General features: G+C 34.2%; 3 protein-coding genes and 1 long non-coding RNA gene across 4 annotated transcripts; 1 reads left to right on the top strand and 3 right to left on the bottom strand.

The window, feature by feature from the left end:
- Positions 1-1625: 1625 nt before the first annotated feature.
- LOC137837358 (uncharacterized) lies at positions 1626-2091 on the bottom strand. Its single transcript, XR_011085436.1, has 2 exons — positions 2033-2091; positions 1626-1853 (listed from the first exon to the last, which is right to left on the bottom strand). It is a non-coding gene; the product is annotated as an uncharacterized lncRNA (long non-coding RNA).
- On the top strand, positions 2014-8298 carry LOC137837355 (fructose-1,6-bisphosphatase, cytosolic-like). The gene is made up of 12 exons (XM_068646336.1): positions 2014-2366; positions 2480-2527; positions 2742-2816; positions 3241-3302; positions 3532-3598; positions 4108-4221; positions 4507-4593; positions 5598-5668; positions 5758-5823; positions 6840-6926; positions 7002-7077; positions 7982-8298. The coding sequence occupies exons 1-12, from the start codon at positions 2208-2210 to the stop codon at positions 8093-8095; spliced, it is 1026 nt and encodes a 341-aa protein (XP_068502437.1). The 5' UTR covers positions 2014-2207; the 3' UTR covers positions 8096-8298.
- A 2658-nt stretch (positions 8299-10956) lies between these two features.
- On the bottom strand, positions 10957-13878 carry LOC137837354 (sm-like protein LSM3A). The gene is made up of 3 exons (XM_068646335.1): positions 13654-13878; positions 11992-12087; positions 10957-11307 (listed from the first exon to the last, which is right to left on the bottom strand). The coding sequence occupies exons 1-3, from the start codon at positions 13768-13770 to the stop codon at positions 11227-11229; spliced, it is 294 nt and encodes a 97-aa protein (XP_068502436.1). The 5' UTR covers positions 13771-13878; the 3' UTR covers positions 10957-11226.
- Positions 13879-15637: 1759 nt separating this feature from the next.
- On the bottom strand, positions 15638-23304 carry LOC137837353 (general transcription and DNA repair factor IIH helicase subunit XPD). The gene is made up of 12 exons (XM_068646334.1): positions 22530-23304; positions 21475-21755; positions 21072-21154; positions 20578-20981; positions 20250-20443; positions 19928-20108; positions 19700-19824; positions 17241-17330; positions 17033-17111; positions 16846-16922; positions 16486-16594; positions 15638-16032 (listed from the first exon to the last, which is right to left on the bottom strand). The coding sequence occupies exons 1-12, from the start codon at positions 23061-23063 to the stop codon at positions 15913-15915; spliced, it is 2277 nt and encodes a 758-aa protein (XP_068502435.1). The 5' UTR covers positions 23064-23304; the 3' UTR covers positions 15638-15912.
- Positions 23305-26509: the final 3205 nt, after the last annotated feature.

Genomic DNA, 26509 nt, shown 5'->3' with positions numbered 1-26509 from the left:
TAATTAAATTTAAAAAACTAAATGTCATAATACCACACCTACTTCCTTAGTATGAAGTAAACAAAAATCAATACACATTTTTGTTAATAAAATTTATTATATCACTTTATTTTTATTTTTATTTTTTATTTTTTTAACTTTATTAACCTCAATTTTATATTTGGTTTAAACTATATGAGACTATGATACTTTTTCTATAGGATTACATTCAAAATTTTGTTTTTTTAGTAATATAATTAATGTGTTAAGCTAATTCAAAAGTGTTAACATTAAATATCATATTATTCAACATTCATATTATGACATTTAAATAAAAACAATTATATATTTCAGTTTGTATTATTTTATAATTTATTTTGTTGTGTGATTGAGTAGATTTTCTTTCACAAAGTTTTCATATTATGACATTTAAATAAAAACAACAATGTATTTCATTTTGTATTACTTTTTAATCTATTTTGTTGTGTGATTAAGTAGATTTTCTTTCACAAAGTTTTAATAAATATAATATATTTATGAATACATCATATTTCAAAATTGTTATTTGTGAAAATTATTTTACTTCTTCCGTCAAATTCTTTTCACTGTTAAATAAAATTATTAAATATTTATTAAATTACTACATTATTTCTTTTACAATACTTACTTTAATTTACTATCTGTTACGGTATGTTAAATGTGTTTATTTAATAATATATCAAATATATTTATTTAATAATAGAAAGTTATATTATACTATGTTTTTAAAATTAATATATGTAAGATTATATATTTTAAATTCCAATATTTTATCTTAAAAGAGATGTGTTTTATTAAATATGTGATTAACAACTAACAAGATAGTTAGGCCAATATATTATTCTTAAATTTTAATTTTTTTATTCAAATAACTTATTTAGATACTAAAAATGAAAAAATAAAAAATATATTTACTGGAAGTATTTTTTTATTTTCTTATTTAATATATATTATTTAATTATTTTTTAATAATACAGAAGTTTTCAAAACCTATATATTTAAAGAAAACATTTTTCAACTCGCTTAAATTTTTGTTTTTATTAAATTTATATTATTTTATTTTGTGTAAAATATCGATTTTATCTATTGTTAGATTATGTAATTGATAATTTATTTAATTCTGATTTATAAGTTATAATAGAACTCATTATATTTTAAAATGTTAAATTTACTTTTTAATATCATATAAGTTTCAAAACTATTTAAAGGAGTCACTTTTCAACCATTCTTTCTTAGATTTTATTTTTGTTAAATTCATACTATGTTTTGTGTAAAATGTCGATCTTATTTATTGTTGTCGATCTTATTTATTGTTATTACTTTGTTTTGTGATCTTATTTATTGTTATTACTTTTTTTGTGTGTAAAATGTCGATTTATATATTGTAAATTATAATTTATATAATTTTGATTTGTAAATTATGATGAAACTCATTACATTTCAAAATGTCAAATTTAATATATTAATTATATTTTAAAATATTATATTAATATATAAAGAATATTTTTTTACTTATTTTATATTATAATTTAAATATAAAATTTTAGAAAAACAACTTTGCATTGTACAAAAAAAAAAAGATAACTAATTTTTTTCAAAATTTGAAACATAGTACAGGAAAGAGAATGAAGAAATTCAAAAATTGGGACATAATAAAAGGAAAGAGAATGAATACATAAAGATAATAGAATGAATATATATTATTATATAATTTCGGGACATAATAAAAAGGGAAGAGAAGGAATATTTATTACTAGAGAAAAAGAAATCCTACGCAACAAGACTGAGACATTTCATCTTTATATGCCACGTGTCTTAGTAGCTCCAACACCTTTCTGAACAGATAATATTAAAAAACAAATAATATTATGAAACTTTAATGAATTTGTTTATAAAGTTATTTATAAACAATAAAATGATAAAAATATAAATACATATAAAATACATTTAAATTCATTAATAATTTCTATAAGTTTTACTCTTATCATAAAAAAGAGGGATGTCATGCACTGACCAAATCTCGCTGGTAGATTTAGTCCACGGTTGCCACCTCAGTAGTCTTCTTTTTAATAATACTCAACATCTCTCGTCTTCTTCCTATTAAATAGATAAATATATTCACTAACTAACTTGATGTTTCCGATGTGGGATTAAGTTGTTCAGTTTATTGAAGATTGTTGGAATTGAAGATGGACCACAGTGCCGATGCACATCGCACGGACTTGATGACCATAACGCGCTTCGTGTTGAACGAGCAATCCAAACACCCTGAGTCACGCGGTGATTTCACCATCCTTCTCAGTCACATTGTGCTTGGTTGCAAGTTCGTTTGCACCGCCGTTAACAAGGTTCTTCCTTCGATTTCTCGATTAATTTTACTCCAAAATTAAGATGAAGACTAATGAAACTTCTATTATAGTTTTGTGTTTATGCTTGAATTAATACATAGTGACCTCTGCAGGCTGGACTTGCGAAACTTATTGGACTCGCTGGAGAGACCAATATTCAGGTATTTGTGTGCTTGCTTCTTCATAAATAAATCCATGAATTATTATTTTTTAATTTTTACTTTTGGTGTGGTGTGGTGAGATTTTAAGACACTGTTTGCAATGCCACTGCGATTGTGGCTATCTGTCTGTAATAATTAAGACCCTGTGTGAGTGGATTATATTTATTTAATTATTTATTTTTTTGTTTTCGTTGCATTTGTGTTTGGAATGAAGGGTGAAGAACAGAAGAAACTGGATGTTCTTTCCAATGAGGTTTTCATTAAGGCTCTCGTAAGCAGTGGCCGAACCGTAAGTGATTATGTGATTTTCTTTCTTTATTTATTTTGAGGTTCTGAAGAAGGATCTGCTTTGCAACATCAAGGTTTTGGGATTTTTTATTTTGTTATGATTCTATTTGCTCACAATTTTATACAGCAAAAACACGACTTCAATTTAAAATTTTGATTTATTTTGAGGTTTTAAAAATGGTCCAGACTACGATTTAGACTTGAAGGGTTCTGGATTCTCTATGATTGCATTTGTTTACAATTTTACACAATTTCGAAATTACAACGAAACCATATGAATTTTAAACCTTCGTTATTTTAAGGTCTAAAACAACAAAACCCTGATCATAGTTTAAAACTTCGATTTGTATGTTTATTTATCATTTATTTTGGCTGTGATGCTATGAATGAGGCTTCTGATGATAGTGTTGTCTATCTTTGAACAGTGTATCTTGGTTTCTGAAGAAAACGAAGACGCGATAATTGTGGAGCCTTCTAAGCGTGGAAAGTTGTTCATTCTCTCTGTTTTCTAGTTCTGTTAGTTTTTGTTCTGTGTATGAGGTTTTAAATTACAGTTGCAACAACTACTGTCACATGTTTGGCAATTGTGACTTGTGCAAGTTACAGCTGCATCATGGGACCGTTTCTGCAATTAAAAAACCTTAAAGAAAATGTCTTGCTTGATTTTTCTGTTCTGACTAGTTTGTTCGATGTTTTGGTTTTTAATTGTTGGGCAGGTACTGTGTTGTTTTTGACCCCTTGGATGGCTCGTCAAACATTGATTGTGGGGTTTCCATTGGCACAGTACGACCCCTCGTCCATCTTGCAATTATTACTATTATGACAAAAATTTAAACGCAATTTCTTACATGTTTTCGTGTTGTTCTTAGTTAAAATTAGAGTCTTAACTCAATAGAAAAGGCTAACAATCTCTAACACATTATTTTTTGTATAGAAAGTTACAAATTTTGTATAGGTTTAATTCTACCTACTGATTTTGTAGTTTTCAATAAATTTTAGTCAATTATAAAGTGTGATAGAAAGAATGTGTTACTAGCATTCCTTGACTGCGAAATTTATGTGTTTAATGCAAATTTTACTGAAGTAAGCTTCAATTGTAATTAAGAAAAGCAGTACCAAAATGATCTAAGAAACTACACAAGTATATATAACTTTTGTCCATCACCACCACCAATAATAATAATATTATAATTGTGCTTTCAATGGAAATCCTCTGTTGCTTGAGTTATATAAGGAAGGATTAAAATTCCTGACTAACTGGATATTGCGTCTGCCAATTGAATATGTTGTAGATTTTTGGAATTTATACGTTAGCAGATGTCCATGAACCAACTGTAGAGGATGTCCTGCTTCCTGGGAAGAAAATGGTGGCAGCTGGTTATTGTATGTATGGAAGCTCTTGCACGGTATGATAAACCTATATAATTTTTTATTTAGAATTTAGATAACAGTCTTTGTTGGGTGCGCCTGTTTTCTGCTTTTTCTTCATTCTGTTACATATTTTATCCTTTGGGACAAAATTTATTACGATAGTATGAATTTTTGTTTCACATTTTTGGGGGGAAGTAGAAAACAATATCCAATCTTCTTTTTTTCTGGAATGGCTGAGGACTGAGACTTTCCTTTGCTTTCATTATAAACTTGCAATGCTTAATAACTCAATTTCAATTTGAAACCTATTGGTTTTGCAGCTTGTGTTAAGTACTGGAGCTGGTGTTAACGGTTTCACCCTTGACCCATCTCTTGGTGAATTCATCCTAACTCACCCTGACATTAAGGTATTACTCTTATCACTTATGCGTGACTATTATAAATTATCTTCTCTCAGGAAATGCTTGCCGGGCTGCTCGGCTTGTATGAAAGTCAGGACCTGATTGATTTTTCTATTTGTTCAAACTGAATCTAACGAAAAATATTTCTCTTATCACTTATGCGTGACTATTATAAATTATCTTCTCTCAGGAAATGCTTGCCAGACTGCTCGGCTTGTATGAAAGTCAGCACCTGGTTGATTTTTCTATTTGTTCAAACTGAATCTAACGAAAAATATTTCTCTTGGCCTTAAACTATGCCCACATCAATTCACTGGTCAAAGACTGAGCAATTTCAAATTGAATGCCAGAGGCTTTACTTCCCATACAAACTTGCTCAACTTATTTTAAAGTTAGGATGACAGTTAATCATTTTCCTTCTTTAGAATAAAATGTTGGACGATATTAGGTAAAATGTGTCTTAATCCCTCAAAATATCTTAAAATCCAGTTTGTATCTATATAAAAACTGAATGCTTTTTTAATATCTTCTTCTACTAAAAGTAATGTAGTTTTATTTTAACCCTTTTCGGGGATTAAAAACATGTATTTTGTATTGCAATATAGGAACTAAAAACATGTATAATTTTTACAAGGACTTAAGTCCAATTTCAAAATATTTTCTAGAACCCTATTGTGCCCAACAATATTTATTAACTATTTAGATGATTGACATAAAAGAATTATTGACATGATCTGTTCTCCTTGAATAATAGCAATGTACGAGGGCATATGTTTTTCTTTCTGTTATTTTTTTAATCTGAAGGAGTCCCTATTTAAACCTTCGGAAGTAGGCATTATGTTCCTGTCCAGTGTCCTTTGATAACCATGATTTTTTATCATCGCACCAGTATTTCTTGATCTTTACCAGATTTTAAGGCAGATAAAGTTACTGCACCAATTCATATAGAGTATAAACACACGTATAACCATGCCATATGTTGATCATTTGATGTATTGTTCTTTGTGCAGATCCCTAACAAAGGAAAGATTTATTCAGTAAATGAAGGAAATGCCAAAAACTGGGATGGTCCTACTGCAGCGTATGTTCGAATTTAGTAATGTCATAGTGTTCTCAAGCACTAAAGAGCTAATTTTGCCATCTTGTAATTCGTATTTTGCTTCTGTTCAGTTACGTTGAAAAATGCAAGTTTCCAGAAGATGGTTCATCGCCAAAGTCTCTAAGATATATTGGAAGGTATCATTAGATTCTCAATCCTTGAAGTAGTTCAATTTACTCAGTGCCCTTGTTTTAGTCCTCATAGTTGAATTAGTTAATTGCCACCCTGCAACTTCTTATTTTCTAACAGCTAATACAAACAACTATTAGAAATAATAATCAGACAAAAGTTAGATTTATAAACAGGTACGGTACGAAGAGTAACATTTAATAATAAATGAATTAAATGTAGTCACCTAAGACTCTCCTTGGGAATGGTTAGCTCTATAATGAAGCTTGCAAATTTTAGTCAAGTTGAGTTTTTATGTATTAATGCTATCTATAATTTGTTGGGTATTGGACCCCCTTCCTTTGTGGAGAAAAATACCCAAATTGATTCAAATTTTGGTGATTTGCTATTACTGTTCATTTGTGTTAAGATCTTTCCACTGTATTAATTGTTAGAGTGTTCTATGTATTGTTATTGTGTTGTCGTTTCCGATTATAATTAGCAGTCATTGCCATAGTTTGTCGAGAATCATTAATTTTCTAGCAGTTGATTTATATTTTCTGGTCTAACACTTTTTTACCTTCAGTCTAAATCAGACACATCAATTCACTCTGAACTGTGAACTTTTTTTCTGGATGAAATTTACCAAAGCATACATAAAGGATGATGAGTCATAGAATAGAAGGTAAAAAGACCTGTAATGTAATCCATAGATGTAATTGTTAAATTAATATCTTAGTTCGTTTGTTAACAGAAAAAGCAATAAGAAAAATGATAATTCGGGTGTTCTGAAGAATGTGATGGTTCAATAGTCATTTATGCTTAGAAATACATATTATGTTCAATTGCTCTGAAAGTAATCTGCTAACAGGAGTTTATTAATAGCTATTATGAGTTCAACTCAACTTTGCTTTGCATTATCCTCATGAACTATAAACCAAAAGAAATCCTCATGAAGTAATGCTCTTGAATGACACCGCAGAATGTCTACCCTATATAAGTTCAACTTCTTTTTTCAATTTACGACATTTCTATACATTAACAGCATGGTAGCTGATGTTCATCGTACATTGCTTTACGGAGGCATCTTTTTGTACCCTGGTGATAAGAAAAATCCTAACGGAAAACTTCGGTATGTCATGTTTAACCTTCGTATTTAGTCATTCATTTGAAATTGATGGCTTATGAATTGAACTGTTCTGTGTAGTGTTCTGTATGAAGTCTTCCCAATGTCATTTTTGATGGAACAGGCAGGAGGACAGTCTTTCACGGGCAAGGAACGGGTAATTTACATCCTTTTTTAACTGATTCTGCCAATATTTCCTTAGTTTAATTAATATATTTAGGTCTCTATAACTTTTTCTACTCAAAAATCTATATTTAATTTTTTATACAATCAATTTTTTTTTATATTTTAATCCTTATATTTTCATTTTATAGCGGTTTTTACACTGCCAAAAAATAAACTGTAACAAAAAAAATTGTCCATATAAGAATTAAAGTATTGAGTTTTTAGACACAACCTATAAAGCACAAGCATCTCTCTTATTTGAAGTATTCTTGTGTCGAACAAGTTTCCCACACCAACACTTTCTGACGTTTGTTCGACATATTTTTTACACAAGCTAGCACCTTCACAAAACTGAAAAACTTCCGTATATATGGACACAAGTTAATATTCATTAGGCCTACTTCATCAACTTGAACATTTTGTTTTATTACTCTTTTCATTATGCTTTCTCTTTCTGCCTGTATGTGGTGTCTCCAAGTCTTATTTTATGTCAGTGTTTGTATCATGCCCGGTTTGATACGTCTTTCATATGGTATAAACTAAAACAAATAAGGACTAAATTATTAATTAAACATTTTTTTCAGTAATTTGAATCACCTCTACACACTCTACACACTCTTGCAAATGTTTTGTTTGGTAGTACGAAAATAGGTGGAGGGTGTAATAGAGAGAGTGAAAGTGATGTGAAATGAAAATAAAAAATGAGATCCATTAGTATTTTGTAGTCCTTTGGTGGAATGAAAATGAAGTTGAAATTGGATGAGATTCACTTATTTCTATTAATTCTTTTATCGATTCTTGTTCTTCTCCCTACCAAATGCAACCAAAGGAAATATGGCTGTATAGTTTCAAAGGCACCATTTGGCAATGAACTGATGAATGTTATATGTGATCAGGCACTTGATTTAGTTCCAACGAAGTTGCACGAGCGATCTCCCATTTTCCTTGGTAGCTATGATGAAGTTGAGGAAATCAAAGCGCTTTATGCTGCTGAGGGTGAAGAAGAATGATCCTGAAAAACATGCATCCTTGTATTTTTGGCTACTCACATGCACTTGTTTTCCCATTTTTATTAGCAGGTTCTTATTGAAAACTTCTTAGCTGCTATGTATTTATGCTAATAAAAGTGGTTAGCGTACCTTTCATGGTTATAAAATTTATGTATATAAAAATTATTTAGAATAAAGTAGCAATTTAGCATGGTCCTGTTTAATTTGCCTCCAAAAGCATTTCAAAGTTAAATCCGCAAATACCTCTACAACGTCATTAACACATTTTCATTACCTTTATTTCAAATTAGTATAATGAAAGTACACATTTCAAAATACTTGTCAGCTCGGTTTCCTCATTTATGTTGTCTTTGGATTAAAGAGGGAATTTGTGGGAAGGAAAGAGAGTGAATTTGTGAAGGTGTGTGAGGATTAGAGAAGATGTGTGACGATATGTGAGGTGGTTTGGATTGAGGGATGATAGAGTGGATTTGTGAAGATGATTTATTGAAATTTTTTTAAAGATGTAAAATGTAAGTTTACAAATTTATCCTTATTATTATAAAATATTTGAACAATGAATTATGATATATATGTTTTGTGTAGATTTGAATTAATTAAATTTTCTAATATACAATATGCATATTTACTTTTATTTTTTAATGAAATATTAAAAATATAATAGAAAATATTTTTGTGTCAAATTGAAATAAATTTATTAAATATATTAAAAATTATAAATATAATATTTATTATTATATATTTGTTATTTTTATAATTAGTATGTGTTGTTGTTATTATAATTTTATTTTATTATTTTCATTATTTATAATTATTTGTTGTTATTAATAGTATAATTAAATATTTTTTATATTGTTAAAAATGGTATTTTGATAAAATGCAATAATTCTACATGGAATCAACACAAATCTCTTCAGAGATTGAAAAAAACATTCTCACCCTCCACTCCATCCACTCTCAAAACCCCCTAAACAAATAGAAGAATCACCCCTCCCTTCCTGATACCTAGAAACAAACACAGCCTAATGTATAACAAATTAAGTCTATTCGTACTAAAACAAATAACATCCTGGAAAAGACTAAAAAGGCAAATTCTTCATGCACCTTCATTGCTCCTTCTTGCACCTTCATATAATTTTGAAAATTCAAATATACCACCCTTGAGAGTATACTGGATTGGCCAATTTGGACACCTCTTTTTTTTTTAGTATCGGCTTGTATAATCTAGTAGTTGAAATCAGATCCAAAATTGTATACCGTATTGTACAATCCGATATATAAGTTTCGGTTCAGTTTCAACTACCAAATTGCACAAGTTGGTATTCAACTAAAAAATAATAATTCTAGAATTGTTAGTCCAATATAAAAGTCAAGTTCAAATAAAAGAATATCTACAAAACCAAAGTTCCACAGCATAGCAAGAAATAAAGCAGATTTGACAAGTTTAAATATTAGTTCACCGAATACAAATTTATGATAAATGTTTGAAGATCACAACTATGCAATTAGGGAAAAAATGATTTACCTTCATAGTAGTAACACTCATGAGTATAATGAAGTATGTATTTCTTGTTAGTTTCAAGATTGGAGGATGAGAAGTTAATGACAGGAAAAGTAAAATTAAAGTTGGGCATGCTTGTCATATTTGATACCCAGTTGACCTGATAACACAGATTAAACACCACATCCAAAACATGGTGTTATTCCAAACCTGTAGCATGAACTGCAGAATGTGTCTCACACCATGCAGAGCAGATGCAACAACATAAGTATACCTTGGTTCCAAGAGAAGAAAAGCATTAAACTATCAGTTGTTGTTGGGCCTAGGAAACAACAGTCACAGAACAAAAGTTGTATAGGCCATCCCGGATTTCAATTTTTTTATTTGAATATCGGTTTGTACAATCCGATAGTCTTAACTAGATCTGAACTTATATACTGGTTACGGTTTGTAAATGATAAAAACAAATCGATTTGTACAATCCGGTATATAACTCTGAATTTGGTTTTCACTATGAGATTGTATAAACCAGTGTATATAATACATTTTAAAATTATATGAATTTAGAGGAGAACTTGCCAACTAAAAATGCTCAAGCTTCTGAACCTAGTTGTCATAAAGGCTTCAACTACCTTCCTTGTCTTGCCAAATAATCCTCAACAACATAGATTCCCTAATTTCTCACTATTTCTAGACATCTAAAACTCTGCCTGGATTTCTTTTTTACTGTTCTAAGCTCACTAAAATTCAGTTGTGACACATTTGATCACTCCTGAAAATATATTTACAGTATTTAAATTGTCCAAAAACTCAATTTTATAGAAGACTAAGTTATTTTTGCATACTGGGTTGTAAACTTTCATACAAACATGAACTTACATTTTGTTGGTAAAGGGAATGGTCGAAGATAGAGAGGGATAGAACTTAGAACTAATACGGTGATTTTGGTGAAAAAGAGAAAAAACTAATAATAGAACACACTGTTACTATTTATCATTTATTTGTACTTATTTACCTATCTCTCTACTCATTTTCATCTTTATTTTTATCAACAACACAAGGTTAATATCTATTTTAACTCATCTATTTTCTCTATACCAACTCTTTTCCAGCCAACCGATTCTTACCTCTATCAAACAAATCATTAATGATTTCACCGTACTTTGTACTATAATAAGCTACTAGTATCGTTCAAATCGTGAAAGGCAAATTATCTCAATTTTTTCTTCGGAAAACAGTTTCTTTTTTATTAAAAAAAGTCTAGAAAACTTTATAATTAGATGCACCAAACTGGAATATCATCCCACTTCTCATATCTTGCATTGTAACTAAAAGTAAACAAGGACATGAAGAAGTAATATCAAATCATGAATCATGGCCTACCCTTTTTATGGAATCACTGATATAATGGAAGCTCCAAACAACAGCAAAAATCCTCGTTTATGTGCATGCCATGATTCTTTTAAGCTATAAAGATGATTGAAAATTGACTGTCTAACATAAATCTCTAGCACACAAGCCAATTAAGTAGCTAATCTAATCATGAGAAATGAGATCACTACTTAAGTTGTACAATTTCATAAACAGTGACACTTGTTATGCAAATGATCACATAGTTCATCGATCCATGTTATGCGGTCCTCAAGGGCGGGGAAACCAATATCACCCCATCTCCCCTAACAAACAAGAAAGGAACCGTCCGCTTAGTAGTCTGCAATCAGAAAGAAAACAAAAGATCATCAAAGAAAATTTATCTTAGATATAATATAGCATGCATTTGCCTTTAGTTAGATAGAAGCAATTTGAAGGTTGATGCAGATTGAAGTTTGTTAATATATGCATTTGGCAAAATCTCAAAGGTGTTCCCTCTTTGGTTGTCCATAGTGCATTACTGTTTATAAAAGACATTTTTCTTTCTTTTCTCAGCACAAAGTCCGTCAGGTAAAGAGCTCTACACATTTGTTAGCATTCAACTTGTGAAATAATAAGGCCAATAATGGGAAAGCATAATGCCTATAGTCTCATTTGAAGAACAACCAGAACCAGAAGTGTCTAGCTTTACTATACATTACTGACTGATCAGCACTTTCTTTGGCCATATCTTAGTCCATTCAAACAATGTTTCTTGTTAACCCCTTACTTATAAACTACATCATCTCTAACTAAACAGGCAGGTATTCACTGATGCCGAATGTTACCCCTAAACACCGAGTAATGACACATCAATAATCAACAAGTACTCAAATTTTCCATCAATTAATCATACTTCTACCACTTAGCTTTGCCAAAAAGTAATATATATATATATATATGTGTGTGTGTGTGTGTGTGTTTGTGTGTTGTGTGTATATGTATAATGTATGTATTTTTCTTTTTTTTGCTGATTATAACTTACCCTCACAATTTCTTCATATGTCTCATCATCAATTTCCACAGTAGTAACAACCTCTTCAACATCACCAAGAATCATATTAAGATGCTGATCATAAGCCTGCAATTTCAAATTGAAAACCCAGTACAAATTGAGAAATGGAAGGAGGCACATACAATAGATCTAAAACGATTCTCCCGTCACAAAATTTTGCTTAGGCAACCTAAATATAAAGCAATTCACATTTTCTGTATATTACCTTTTTTAATTGAAAATAAATTTTAAACTAGATATATATATCAAATAGATGGCATTACCCCCAGTTATGTCATGAGAACAGATTATTTGACTGCGTGGCAGATAAATAAATAAATAAGGAGAAAAAAGACAAGTCTTTGCTGTGTACTAAATATGCATCCTTACACAAATTTAAGGGAAGCGTATCTTAAGCACTAATCAGACCCAAATTTAATCCATTTTAAGACCCTTTAAAAAAACAACATAGAGACTCCAAACTCATAATGTCTCATTTGAACTTCTGTTTGTCATTTAAACATACTTTATCTATCAGGTAACTCACTACTTCCATCAAAGAGTGACTTTGCACAGAGGAGAAGCAAAAAACCTATTAGAGATCGGATCTGAAAGTTCAATAGTTGTAAAGTAACATTAATTAGATTAGACATAGTAGTTGAATCCATTTACAAGTCAGACAAGTGACTGCCATTGGGGAGATACAGGAGGTTGCTTCCAGAGTTCCAATTCAGCAATTTGACAAGTAGTATCGTATAATTTGACTCAAACAATTAAGCACGTCATAAGTTTATGGATAGCTGATTTTGAGGTTTCATGCTGAAAGTTTACTTCACCAGTCATCACCCATTTCATAACAAACTGAAATCTGAAACCTATGTAGTTAAGATATTTCTCATATTTATACTTCTACCAAATGAACAAGAAAGACCAACTACAACCACGGGTAATTCATAAATTCATTGTAAACTCCGGTTGGTTTCAACTTACAAATAGGAACCATTCGATAAATCAATTAACAAACTCATTGTAATCTTATAGGAATTCAAAGAACACCAGACCCCCCCTCCTCCAAAAAAAAGACCTTAGTTATAGCTGTAAAAGAACCTTAAGAAACACAATCATTTCAATATGTTACTCTCATCCAACCATTTAAATCCTTTCCGCATAAAGGGCTTAGAAATCCCAAAGTGTTCATATTATTCTAACCTAATCTTCAACCGGTTGCATAAAGTCCCTAGCTAACAAAGAAGTAAACAAATATTAAAAACTAACAATCCACCACACTTATCATCCCTCATCCCAAACCAGTTTATTTTAAATTCTAGTTCAAAACACTAAAATTTCCATTCAGCAATAAACAAAAATTCCTTCCAAAACCCAAATTTGGACATCAAAGATTCAACTCAATCCCCACAGGAAAGTACTAAACACCCATTACTCTTACAAACGTTAGGGCAGTCAGAAAGGCAAAAACTTGCCATTAATTGCGAGCAACCCAGATTTCTATTACCTTGAAAACAACTTAAAAATCATAAATTTCTCACCTCAGAAAACCTAATACACCCTGTACATTAATGGGTAATCACAAAACGGTGTAAAAGTTGAAAGCAAACAAAAATCATGAAAGGGAGAAAAAAGACTGAAAATTACGTGAAGTTTGCCACGAAGCTCTCTGTCAGAACGGAGCTTGACGTAGATACGTTCATCAAGGCTGAGCCTAATGAGATCCAAAGGCTCCTTCACCGCACTCTCTTCCTCTGTAGCCATCAATCACTTCACTAGTTTCAGTGGTTCGGTTTTGGAGGTAAGTTTTTTATTTGTAACCCTTTTAAGTCAATTTTTTCTTATTCTTCTTTCTCTTTACTTTAGTCTCAAAGTATTTGTATTTTTATGGATCTTGCTTGGGCTTTTCGTAGGCCTAATCTTTAGGGCCCATGTCATAAATTTGGCAATTACTACCTGTACGATGAAATTTGAATATGCACTGGAATACGTTTTTGATTTAAATTTTCAGATTTTTTTTTAATTTTGAAATATTTTTTCCAAAATACTTTTTTATAATACAATTTTAGATTTATTTTTTAAAAAATATTGAAACGTATTTTTCATCTCAGAATAGCCTTTTTATAAAATGAAATTTTAATTTTCCATTCAATTCTAAACTTTTATTACCAGAACACAACAATTTATTCCAAATTTACTTTTCTGAAATATATTTTTTAATTTTGATTTTCAATTATAGAATGGAGGAAAAATTTTAAAATTTTAAAGAGCATCAGGTGCATACTAGAATTTATAAGGTGTAGGAAGAATTTGCCCATAAATTTATACCTTCCATTTTTATATTTTTTTCAAAAACATTCCTTTTCAAAATTTTAAAATTTTCAGAACATGTTTAGTTTTAATTTACAATAGTGTTTTTCGTGCATGAATTGTGAAGGAAAAACTTGATAGTCATGAAGTAAAAGTATTTTTTGAGATCTTCCAACTTAAAACATTTCAAAGTATTTTCCTAAAGATAATTTTCTTTTAAAAACTTTCAAATTCTACTTTCTTAATTTTTTAAATATTTCATAAAGTATTTTCTAGAATGTAAGCTTGCATCATTTCATTAAAGTACTATCGAGAATTTAATCTTTACATTACTTTAAATAGTTAATGAGAGTAATATTATACTTACACAGAGAATATTGTCACTGTGGCAATTTTACTTAACATGAAAACGACTTCTAATCTCTAGTACAAAAGTCTTGAGAAAATTCTTAAATTTAAGAATATAATTTTATAAAAAGATTATTGAAGCAAATTTATGTGATATAATGAAATTCTTAAAATGAATCATATATAAAATTAATGAGTTTGAATAATAAAATACAGTATTTTAATATCAATAACTTGTTCAAAAACATGAAATTATTAAGATCCAGTTAATATCACTGTAGATTGCAAACCACCGAGTCGTCACCTTCCTATCAAACTATTATCATTTCTGTCATAAAATATACAATTTAAAAGTTTATATCAATCATATTTGTATCTCTTATAATTTTATATTATATTAATTTGTAATTTTGTATTTTATTTATTTGTGATTGGACATTTTTAATTTATTAATTTTAAATAACTACTACTATAGATTTTATTTAAAGTTTATATTTACTTTGAATACTAAGAATCAAATATAATAATAATACTTTCACTTTTAGAATATAAATTTATAATATTATATTTATTTAATAATGATTTATACTATTTACTTTTTATTTATTTATTTATTCAATCGTGATTGATTTTAAAACAAATTTTTAATTCTTACAATAGCTCATTACATGTTTATTATTAAAACTACCATTTTACGCCCTAACAAATATCAGCATTCATACTTTTAATTCCTGTATGATACAACAATCTTTAGATTTAATTCTAACAGATATAATAATGACTTTCACTTACCAAAAATATATAATGATTTTAAGTTTGTTCATAAATTCTGTTTTGTTCACTTTTGTCGCAAGTTTATCTGTACTTTCTGACAATTGTCCAAAAAGGATACAAAAGCTAGTTCATGAAGCCTCAAATGAGGGGCGTCTGGCGTCTGAACACTCCCGTAATACAAGATGACGATCAAGAATCATTATCAAAAGTATAAACAAACTAGAATATAAATAAGTTAAATAATGAAACCCAGGATAAGTATGCAAAAGTCCCCAGCAAAACTCCGTAAACTCCACTGCAAGCCTAAACATGATTAAGTACTACAAAAAACACCATTATGGATTGCTCCATGAAACCATTCACATCAAAATTGCACTTCTTTTATATCTGTGAACATGAGAACTACGTGTGGAATTAATAACCACGTGAAAGCCACCCCAGTTCCAAAAATTGGTAGAAATGCAGAGGGATGCCTCAAAACATCATATCATCCATGCCACTGATAACCATCTTCTGCAAGTCTTCCTGGGACAACAAGGTTTTCTTGCCGGTGCCACCAGTTTTATCATATGGCTGAGCCATTTTCCTGAGGAACTGCATTCAACAGGTGAGAAAAATGTCATTATACAACCATACTATCAGATTATACAACCATACTATCAGATATTGTATTACTAAAATGCAACAACTCCGACAAGGTCACAATAATTTGCGTAACCTTGTTCCAACATATGCAAGCATGCATATGTGAAGTAAAAGTTTATATAAGATCATTAAATCTAGTGCACGAGAAGGCCTAAGGTCTTAATTACTACTCCCAAACTCCAACTCTAGGCAATTTGGCACAATCATACTCCTTCAGATAAAATAGCAGCACAATAATTTATCTGAAGGGAAATAACCAACAGAAAAAGAGGACAAAAAGAAAAGAATGAACATAAAGGAAAAACAAGATGCCCAAGCCTCCATGAGATTTCTGGAATCTGGACAATGTAATGTATGTGCAAGTGATTACACAAGCTTCAGCCCTGAGATACAAGGACATACCTCACGTGCTATATGCAAAGCCATGTCTGTGCTCAAGTTCAGGTGGGCATCATGTAAATGAGAGAGAATCCAACTAGGCAATTTAGATCGCTTGTCATGTCGGCTATACCTGCAGAGTGTAGAAGTCATAACATTATTGGAGACAGGCAATAACTTATAATCCATTTCAGGAGAAATTCAACTAAGTTACTAAGAGAGTGCATTGTGCTTTTGGAATCAAAATTTGAAACTAGAAAAGTTTCAAAGACTCGAAACAAATTAAAGAAACTTAACTTCAGCAAAGAATAACAGATGCAACCCTCACATTTATCAAAAATGTGCTACTGTGTTCTGGAAAGCAAAAGGATGCAAGGTACTAACCTTTTATCTGCAAAAATCATCATTCCATAATCAGCCTTTGAACGGATTACACGACCCACACACTGAGCAGCTTGTCTCTGCTTAAGCAGAAAAACTTTTCATTGAGTATAGTAATCTAACGATCAAATTTTCAGCACTAATTGTGTGCATGCATGTGTGTGGGGGAGAGAGAGGGAGAGAGTCAAACCAGTGCATCAAAAGTCAGAAAATCTCCTTCCTTAATTTGAAAAGTATCTCGTAGATATTCCAGGCGTGCAAGCAAAATCCTGAAAATTTATAACTCTAGTGAGTTCTGCAACTTACAATTAACCTCCATAATTTTTACGAGAAAAAGATAAAGAAATATAATAGTTTCAAATTAAACTTATTTAGAAATTTAGTCAAATGAAACTCACTTGCTTAATGTGTATTGAAAAGGAACACCAAACATGATTACTAGTCGACCATAGTGTCGATCAAAATCGATACCTTCAGCAACCTTTCCCCTACAAACAAGTAGACACTTTCTTAGTCCTCAGATTAACTTAATAAATAGGTAAAGCAACACACAATTATAGTAATTAGTAGCTTAATTAGAAAACGAGAAAGAATTTTCCTTATATAAACAAGGAAAGTAATGGATCAGATCATACAACAACATATTAGAGAGATAAGATCATTAACGAATGTATTAAGAAATTTAAAAAAAATAAAAGTAGAGCCAATCATGCCTATGATATGAAATGAGGGATAAGCCAACAGTTAGTGGCAGGAAATTCAGAAAAACTACCACTAGAGAGGACTTCGATCTAAATGGCCTCTTTCACAAATTGGTTTTAGCAAAACGGAATGGCAGCATATGATCCATGTAGCTAATCCCACCTAATGATTCTGTTGTATAAACAATCAACTTCTAAATTGCCTTCACCAAGGAATTGCACATGCTATTTTAATCTATAAATCTAACAATCTAGTTTGTTAAGGTTCAAGCAAGGGAACAGGTAGGTACACAAGCATTAAGACACAGACAAAATACTACTGACAATGGAGAATTCAAATCTCGAGATCTTATTTTAGAGTACAATTCAACAAAATGAAGCACCAAAGAGACATGAGGAATTAATCAAAAAATCACAGGAATAGATGTAAGAGGTTCAGAACTAAAACTTCTGTAGGAAATTCTGTGAATGTCAGATTTCAATATACAAGACCTTGTTGCAGCAGCATAAACATGGTTATCAAAATCACGAGTAAATTCCACACCCTCCAACCTAGTTAATTCGCATGTAGAATTGTTTTTGAGTAGGCTCGTGTAAAATCACAAGTTTAGAGTGGATTCCATTAGTTGGACATTCAAAAAAAGCCAAAAATGAAATGACACTTGATTAGTTGTCTCTAGGTCACGATTTATGCAAAGCACATACCTACATAACAATTTCATGGTTCACCAGTTCTCTCTTGCAAGTTTATGCTTGTTTTGGGTGTTGATGTTGAGTTCTCCTATCACAAACAGATATGTCTTTCTCAGCTCTGCTCCACTCCACTCTCCCAACTTTTCTCTTGTTAGTTTCATAGATAGGGCATTGATTCATATCAAGGTTTTAGTTATTTACTCCTCTCCTGCTATTTTTGGACTGTTGGGCCTCAAATTAAGTCCAACAACTTATTTTTTATATAAAGCATAATACATAATATAATCAAGTACAGTAATGATAAAAGGACAATAATATTAGAAAAATATAAAAAATATATATAATATGAACAACTAATAATAATAATATTATTATAGTAAAAAAAATAAAATCTTATTTATAACATCATATAATATTGAATTTTTTCTTATTTGTAGGTATTTAAATATATTTTTTATTTGAGGTAAACTCTTGGGAGTTTATGAAGCTCCCACAAGGTTATGTACACTCTTGAGTTTGACAACTAGAGCATAAATATTGTTTCAGCACAAAGGTAAATATCCTCTTCCCTCTTGTCAGACAATAAAGTAGCCCAGTAGGAAATAGAAATTGTGTTAGAAATATTTTCCAAATATTTGTCATGGAACATTATAAAACAACTTGTATGTTTCAACTAAAATACAACACTATATACTGAGAGAGAAAATTATTTAAATAAGAAAAGTAACTACTAAATCACAAATTATTTAAGCAAACTTAAATTGAAAACTCATAAGGTATTATACAACTCATAACTAAAGCATGAAAGAAAATATAGCACACAGCAGTCCAACAACAGAGCTTGCAGCAGACTTAAAAAATTCAGCAATGAATGAAAGAGTAAAACTTAGCTTCAACCCTCAACCACAAACAGAGAAGAGAACCAGAGAGGGTCAAAGATCAAATGAAGAGAAATGGAGACCACCTAAAGAGAGGGCTGGATGTTAAGGCAGAAAGGTTGGGGAGAATTAGATTTAGTGTCACGCAACAGCAGTTAGGACATCCAGCATAAAAAGGCAGATTTCCTTTTTCAAAAGAAGTAGTGCAACCCAACCCAGTTTATTAATTTGCACCTGTTAATGTGTTTATGGAGCGAAAATCCCATGATTCAACACTTCAGAGAAACAATCCGGTATTCAATCACGGAGCACTTTCTGATTGGTGTGGATTTACAGGGTAGGCAAAACAGCATTGGATCATATGATCCAACGCTTTTGGGCACGATTTTGACAACACTGCTTTGTGCTATTTTGCTACATAAAGGTATGTATATATATTACCAGAGCGTATTTAATATACTGCAACATAGAGGTATTTAATATGTTACCAAAAGCAGTACAGATATCCCTTCTGGTTAAATAAGTGCATTGAGCTTAATATCTTATCATGTAAAAACCCAGGAGGATATGGTTCTGTTATCTCACCTGGCAACAGAAAAAAAGATAGCACCTCTTCCACAATCACAAGCCTTTCGGTAGTTATCAAGAGCTAATGTAGTCTCTACCACATCCTGAGTCTCAATAAAGACAAGTTTATGTTGCATTATTTCCTGCAAAAATGATGTTTTTAGCATACCACCAAACTACATAACAGACATTACTGCTCTACAAGTAAATGGGCTGGATATCAAAGAATTTAACTAGACTCCTCACCTTTAAAATTCCATTTTCATTCCAGGTATTCACTATTCCGTCCATATATGAGTAACTAACAAAAAAGCATACAATCCCATCAGGAACCACCGAAGACATTTCCAATAAGAGCCTTCCATAATTCCTTACTACACCCAGATCACTTCTCATATCAAATTTTGTACTGACTGGGAGCTGATCACTGAAACAAGAAACCTATTAATTGTTAAGAAGAAAACAAAGAGAGAAGAAAAAGAAGTTCTCTTTCAAGCAAATCACAGATTTAAAATATAGAGTATTAACAAGGCCTGTTTTGAAACGCAGAGGCAAATAATGGGAATACCTGCCCCGGGTAAGCACCATAGGACATATGCAATCTCTTGTTAAGGACATGGTAAAACTTCGACTGACAACAGGATTGAAATTCAGAAGACGAGGGTACAGATCTATTGGGCTTAGTGTGCCAGATGTAATCACAACAGACTGAAATCGCTCGAAAACTGGTTTGATGGCAAGAGAAGCATCATGGCAACAAAGCTGAAATGTTATTGATAAAAAAGAATAAGAAAATGTGTACAACATACACACAGGAAATAAATAAAGGTTGCATAACAGAATTAATTATTGATTACAACAGCAATAGAGTAAATAAAAATCATAACGTTGCTAACCTGTAATACAGGATCAGGAATGTGTGGCATTCGCTCATCGAAAGGTTCAATTATAACAGAAAAACCACGAGCATACGTTCCAATAAGGGTGGCAAAATCACATATGGTTTGGATATGAAGGAACTCATCCGTGTCTGTAATTTCCAATGTCATCATCAATGAATGAAGACGGTCATAACAGAACTTTAGTGATTTTTGGTCAATTCCAGCATGGTTAAGGACAGAGACAACAAAACTGACAGGGCTCTCCTTCTCCACATTCTCAGTGTCTAGGCGTCCTTCAAGATATTGAACTAATCTACGTAAAACATGAATAAAATGCTCAGCCCGGCGAATATTTCCAGGAACAGCCTCTTTTAATATATCGTCAGGCAAGGCTGGATTTGCAAGCCAGGCATCAGTAGCTATGCAAAGAAAAGAAATTTTAGTTAGTTGTGACCACAGCCAAGAGGTAACATTTAAGACATTAACAACAAAACTGACATCCTACATACCAGGCAAGTCTCCTCTTAGTGCCAAACCTTCAACAAGCCTGTTGTACTCAGCACGGAGTCTACCTGCATCAGTGGCCTTGAACCTTCCTACCAGTTCAAATTCCAATAGTTAAGAGAATCTGAATCAAATTTCAGCAATGGGAACAAATGGAAAATAAAGCAATGACACTGTTGCAAAGAGAAAATGGCAGGAATTCCAGTGCTAAGAGGTAAAGTTTGACCCTTCAAAATCCTTCCTTTATGAATACCCAGTGTAGGAGTAGAAAAATAATTTGCATTGCATACAAGTTGCCAAATTCACCAGAGTCCTTAAGTTCTTTTAATTCTTTCTCCTGTTCTTCCCTACTTAAGTTGTCATAGTGAAAATTTGGCACAGAAGGAGAAAGCTAGAAACAGCACATACTTGTCAATTTCCTGACGCATCCTAGTAAGGTTTCTTCTGGCACCTTCAATAGTTTGCCTCCTCACACTCACACTAAGTGCTTCAATACAGACATTATCGATATTATGAGCTTCATCAAACACAACAACAGACTCTTTCTGCATTTCCTTAGATATTATGCCAGCCACCTTCGGATCAAGCAAATACTGATAGCTATACACCACCACATTAGCAAACTGCACCATATGGCGTGCCAAATAGTATGGACACCACCCCTTCTCCTTCCCAAACACTCTCAGATCCTACAATCAATAGACATATTTAGTTTTGAACATTTCAGAAATTCTAGTAAAACTCCTAGAGCATAATCAATCAAAATGGAAAATTTCCAGTCAATCCCCAGTAAAATTGAAACATTTCAAAATCAGTAAATACCCAAAATTGATCAAAATCAAATATTATCCATTCAGACACTAAGAATTTGAACATTCAAAACTATAGAATTAAATTTATAGTCAACCACAAAATCAATAAAAGAACATCAGAAAGTTCCCAAATTTGACTTATTTCTTATAATCAACCAGTTAAAAATAAGAAAATCAAATATTTCAAAAATAGGAATCATCTAAAACTGATTAAAATCGAACTTCGCAATCAATCACAGTAAAAATCCAAACAATCCGAAATCAAAGAGCATCCAAAACCAATCAAAATCGAAATTCTCCAGTTAAACACACTTAAACAACAAACATTTCAAACCAGCGTACACCAAAAACTAACCAAAACCAAATTATTTTTAATCAACTCAAACCTTTTAAGAAAAATTCAAAACAATAATCCTGTCCACAACAGCGATTTTTACCATAACATCAAGATTTTTGGCTCACCCAACCGCATCACAACAGCAATTGCAGCTGCATTGACGACATTTCTCCACAATACCAAGTATCACAGTGAAATCACAACCGTAGTCACAATTCAAAACCTTGACCCAAATCCCTTTTCCCCCACCCAAACCACTATAAATTTAAAACATTTCCCAATTAGGCAACTAACACCCAAACCAAAACCCGAACCTGCAGAGTGTAAACCCCGGGAGGCAGAACTGCAGACGACCCCGCTCTCTCATACTGCTCGAAGAACTCACACGACGGCACAGAGGGGTTCTCGGCGGCAAGCGCCCGGACCCAAGAGGCGGTCAGCTTCCGGCAGCCAGCATCCACGGAGTCGCGATTCTCCGCCGTGAGAACTCTTGAATTGATGCAGAGATTCTTCCGGGAGGACAAACCGAGAGCGAGGATCCGTGCGGCAGGACCTAGGTGGCGGAGCTGGTACTCGTGGAGGAGGCGGAGCTCGGCAAGCGTCTTCTCCATCTCGTGGACGGTGCGCGTGCAGTATAGGAGCTTGAGCGGGGAATTGGGCTTGGAGAGGACGTAGCTTGTGATGAGTGACAGAAGCGCGATGGTTTTGCCGGTGCCGGTGGGCATTTCCAGGAGGCAGTGACCCTTGACGTCGAGGGCGCGCTTGAGCTCCACCATGTAGGAGTACTGCTCTGGGTAGATGTTGTCATAGGGGAAGTACACGGTCACGTCATCTATCTCGAACTTCATGATCGATTCTGAATTGTGGCGATTCGTGTGCGTTTAGGGAATGAGTGTTTGTGGGAGGGAGAGAGAGGGTGATTAGGGTTTTCTAAGGATTGGACATGAAGAAGATGAAAAAGAAGAAGGTTTTAGGGTTTTGTTTTCTCTCTGGTCTTGTACTTAAACTGATTCTGTAATTCAGAGAAATGGAAGGTGGAACAAGAAACTCTGTGATAGCAGTGAGCTATGCTTTTTAAATCTGACCACTAATTTTAAAATTAAAATCTCCAACTCATATTAATAAAATTCTTATAATATATAAAATTATTATCATAATTTTATGATATTAAAAACTAAATTAAAACATCAATTTTTAAGCTTTTAAACTATAAAAAACCTATAAAAATTAAAGTTAAATTATAGTATTATATTGGAATTTCAATAACATAACAATATTTGTTAATAAAAAAAATATTTTACGTTTTTGTACTGGGATGACCGACCGGTCCCATTGACCCGGTCAACCCACACGACCAGACCCCACCTTAAACTACGAGGTCGACCACGTGGCATATGTGGCCAACCGACATAAGATGCTCAAGTCAAAGGTTGACTCGATTAGCAAAGGCTAACCCATGGTTAAGGAATGACCTAATCCAATCTTAATCACTAAAAAACTCCCTAATCCGGCCCAACAACAAGGATCCATCAAAGTAATATAAATATCACGTATTCCAAGGAAAAAGGTACGTCATTATCTACAGTATTCTGATAGCCGAATACGATACCCCACTGACTTGAGCGCTGGAGTGCCATTTGCAGGTACCCCACCTGTCTGAGGAGCCATTCGGCGAGAGAGCTAGAAGAAGCAGCGTTGGATACATGAAGACCGATTGAGTAGCACCCGAAGTCAATAGTTCTCCCAGTCCCCAAACCAGTTCGAGAACAATTGGCGCCCACCGTGGGGCCGAGGAGAGCCAGAAGAAACCACAACAGTAGATGGTATCGACCCGTAGCATGGCAAGCACGTCCGAGGCAGATCAGACGGCAATGATAATTGCCCTTCAGAAGGAGTTGGCAAAGATGAAAAGGGCCCATGAAGAGGCCGCTAAGAGGAACGAGGAGGAAATCAAAAACCTCCAAGAAGAGAATAGACGGATGAAGAAGTTGGTCGAAGGAGTGTCGTCCCTCGCCGTGACCAACTAGGCCGGCAAGTCTTATGCCACGGGTGTCGGCCTCCAGGCCGAGAAAGAAATGAAAAATGACTTCACTCTAGAGATGGAAGGGGAATCTCACCCCAACAAAACGACTAACACTACCGGCATGATGGGCCCCGAGCGGCGCCATCCTTTCACCGACCACGTTGTGGATACTCCCTTGCCGGATAAGTGGAAGGGTTTCAACAGGGATCGGTATGATGGGACGACCGACCCTGATGAACATGTAGATGCATATACGACTCATATGAGCTTGTACACGATGGACGATGCGGTTTTGTGCCGAGTCTTCCCCACTTCCCTAAAGGGAGGAGCTCTGAGTTGGTTCACCAAGCTCCCCCCAAACTCAATAGATTGTTTCAAGACCCTGATGGCGAAGTTTGACGTCCAGTTCGCAACAAGCCGCCCCCACCACCTAACATCTATAGCATTGGTCGGCATTCGTCAAGAGAAAGGTGAATCCTTGAGAACGTTCATCGATCGATTCAGCAAAACCGTCATAAGCATTCGTAACCTCAGCTCTGAAGTGGTGATGCATCACATGTTGACCGCCCTGCACCCCGGTCCGTTCGCGGATAGCTTGTGTATGCAACCTGCAACCAGTCTCGACGACCTCAGGCGCCGAGCGGCCAGGAAAATCCAGGACTGGCCGAGACCAAAGAAGAGACAACCGAGGACCCCGTTTTTCCCGCTACACACCTCTGAACACCGAAAGGAGCAAAATACTACAAGAGGCCCTGAGCGCCGAGCTGATACCACCACCACGAAGGGCCCTCAGCCCAGAGAATGTTGACCGCAATAAAAGGTGTCGGTACCATAAGAACACCGGCCACTCCACCGAGGAATGCCAAGCTCTGAAAGACAAGATAGAGGAGCTCATTCAAGCCGGACATCTCAGACGCTTTGTGCGCAGTACCCGGGAAACACGTCGTTCCCCGTGCAAAGAGGAAACTCCCAGGAGGAGAGACCGAATCCCCCCGGGACCACGAGAAGGTGACAGACGTGGAGACCGACGGGGACGGAGAGACAACCCCCCACAGACCGACACCTGTAGAGGCCGAGAGGTCATCAACACCATCGTCGGAGGGTTCGCTGGGGGAGGCAGCTCCAATAGCGCACGTAAGAAGCACCTACGGGCCGTCCACCAGGTAAACCTCGTCTCTGTCCGACCGAGGATGCCACCGATCACGTTCACGGATAAAGATTTTAAAGGGATAGACCCTACCCAGGACGACCCCATGGTGATATCGGTTGATATCGACAACTTTACGATCAAGAAAGCCCTTGTAGACCAGGGAAGCTCGGTCGATATCCTATACTGGAAGACCTTCAAAGCCATGAGGATTCCGGTAGAAGAGATGATGCCCTACAACGACCACGTGGTCGGCTTCTCCGGAGAACGTGTGGGCACGAAAGGCTATATAGAACTATACACAACGTTCGGCCTGGAAGGGGCAAGCAAAACCCTCAGGATCAGGTATTTGGTCATAGACGCAAACACTTCCTACAACATCCTCCTTGGGCGGTCGTCCCTCAACAAGCTTGGGGCAATCGTCTCAACACCTCACTTGTCGATAAAATTCCCCTCCCTCTCAGGCGACATCTTGACGATCCACGTAGACCAAAAGGTCGCCAGAGAGTGCTATGCAGAAAGCCTGCGAGTTGAGCCAACACGGCAAAAACCCACACGCAGCCACTCGCCCAAACAGAAGATGGTCGACCGAGGTAGAAGCCCTCGGAAACATTCCCCACAACCTAGGAATGCCGTCGCAATGGCAGACCTGGACCCAAGAGAAATCGAGTCGAGACTCGAGGCCAAGGATGAGCTGCGTCGAGCAGCACTTAGCGAGGGGAAGCGATACACGAACATCGGCACGGCAATGGCCGCCGCCGACCCAGAGTTCATCCACCAAACGCTCAAAAAGAACGCACACCTCTTCGCCTGGACGACGACCGATGTACCAGGCGTTCACCCGGACATCATCACCCACCGCCTCTCTGTATACAAAGAAGCATGCCCAGTGGCCCAGAAGAAGAGGAACCATGGGGAGGACAAGAGACTGGCAGCTAGAACTGAGGTCGAAAAGCTCCTAAAGGCCAACTTCATCGTCGAAGCACGATACTCCACCTGGTTGGCCAATGTAGTGATGGTCAAAAAGGCAAGCGGCAAATGGCGAATGTGCGTAGATTACAAAGACCTTAACAAGGCGTGCCCCAAAGACTCATACCCCTTACCCAACATCGACGGGCTGGTTG

The sequence above is a fragment of the Phaseolus vulgaris genome, chromosome 4 (assembly GCF_000499845.2).
Source record: "Phaseolus vulgaris cultivar G19833 chromosome 4, P. vulgaris v2.0, whole genome shotgun sequence".
NCBI lineage: Eukaryota > Viridiplantae > Streptophyta > Magnoliopsida > Fabales > Fabaceae > Phaseolus > Phaseolus vulgaris.
Note: the sequence above shows the minus strand (reverse complement) of the source record. Positions and strands in the feature narration are given on the sequence as shown.

Excerpts from the sequence above, each read along its gene's own strand:
- LOC137837355 (XM_068646336.1), top strand. The coding sequence starts at position 2,208 with ATGGACCACAGTGCCGATGCACATCGCACGGACTTGATGACCATAACG. Across the intron at positions 4,222-4,506 it reads TGTATGGAAGCTCTTGCACG|CTTGTGTTAAGTACTGGAGC; the intron begins GTATGATAAACC and ends TTGGTTTTGCAG. Across the intron at positions 5,669-5,757 it reads TGGGATGGTCCTACTGCAGC|TTACGTTGAAAAATGCAAGT; the intron begins GTATGTTCGAAT and ends GCTTCTGTTCAG.
- LOC137837353 (XM_068646334.1), bottom strand. The coding sequence starts at position 23,063 with ATGAAGTTCGAGATAGATGACGTGACCGTGTACTTCCCCTATGACAAC. Across the intron at positions 20,444-20,577 it reads TTCCTGATCCTGTATTACAG|CTTTGTTGCCATGATGCTTC; the intron begins GTTAGCAACGTT and ends ATAACATTTCAG. Across the intron at positions 20,109-20,249 it reads ATGGTGCTTACCCGGGGCAG|TGATCAGCTCCCAGTCAGTA; the intron begins GTATTCCCATTA and ends TTCTTGTTTCAG.
- LOC137837354 (XM_068646335.1), bottom strand. The coding sequence starts at position 13,770 with ATGGCTACAGAGGAAGAGAGTGCGGTGAAGGAGCCTTTGGATCTCATT. Across the intron at positions 12,088-13,653 it reads AGCTTCGTGGCAAACTTCAC|GCTTATGATCAGCATCTTAA; the intron begins GTAATTTTCAGT and ends TTGAAATTGCAG. Across the intron at positions 11,308-11,991 it reads CATATGAAGAAATTGTGAGG|ACTACTAAGCGGACGGTTCC; the intron begins GTAAGTTATAAT and ends TTCTGATTGCAG.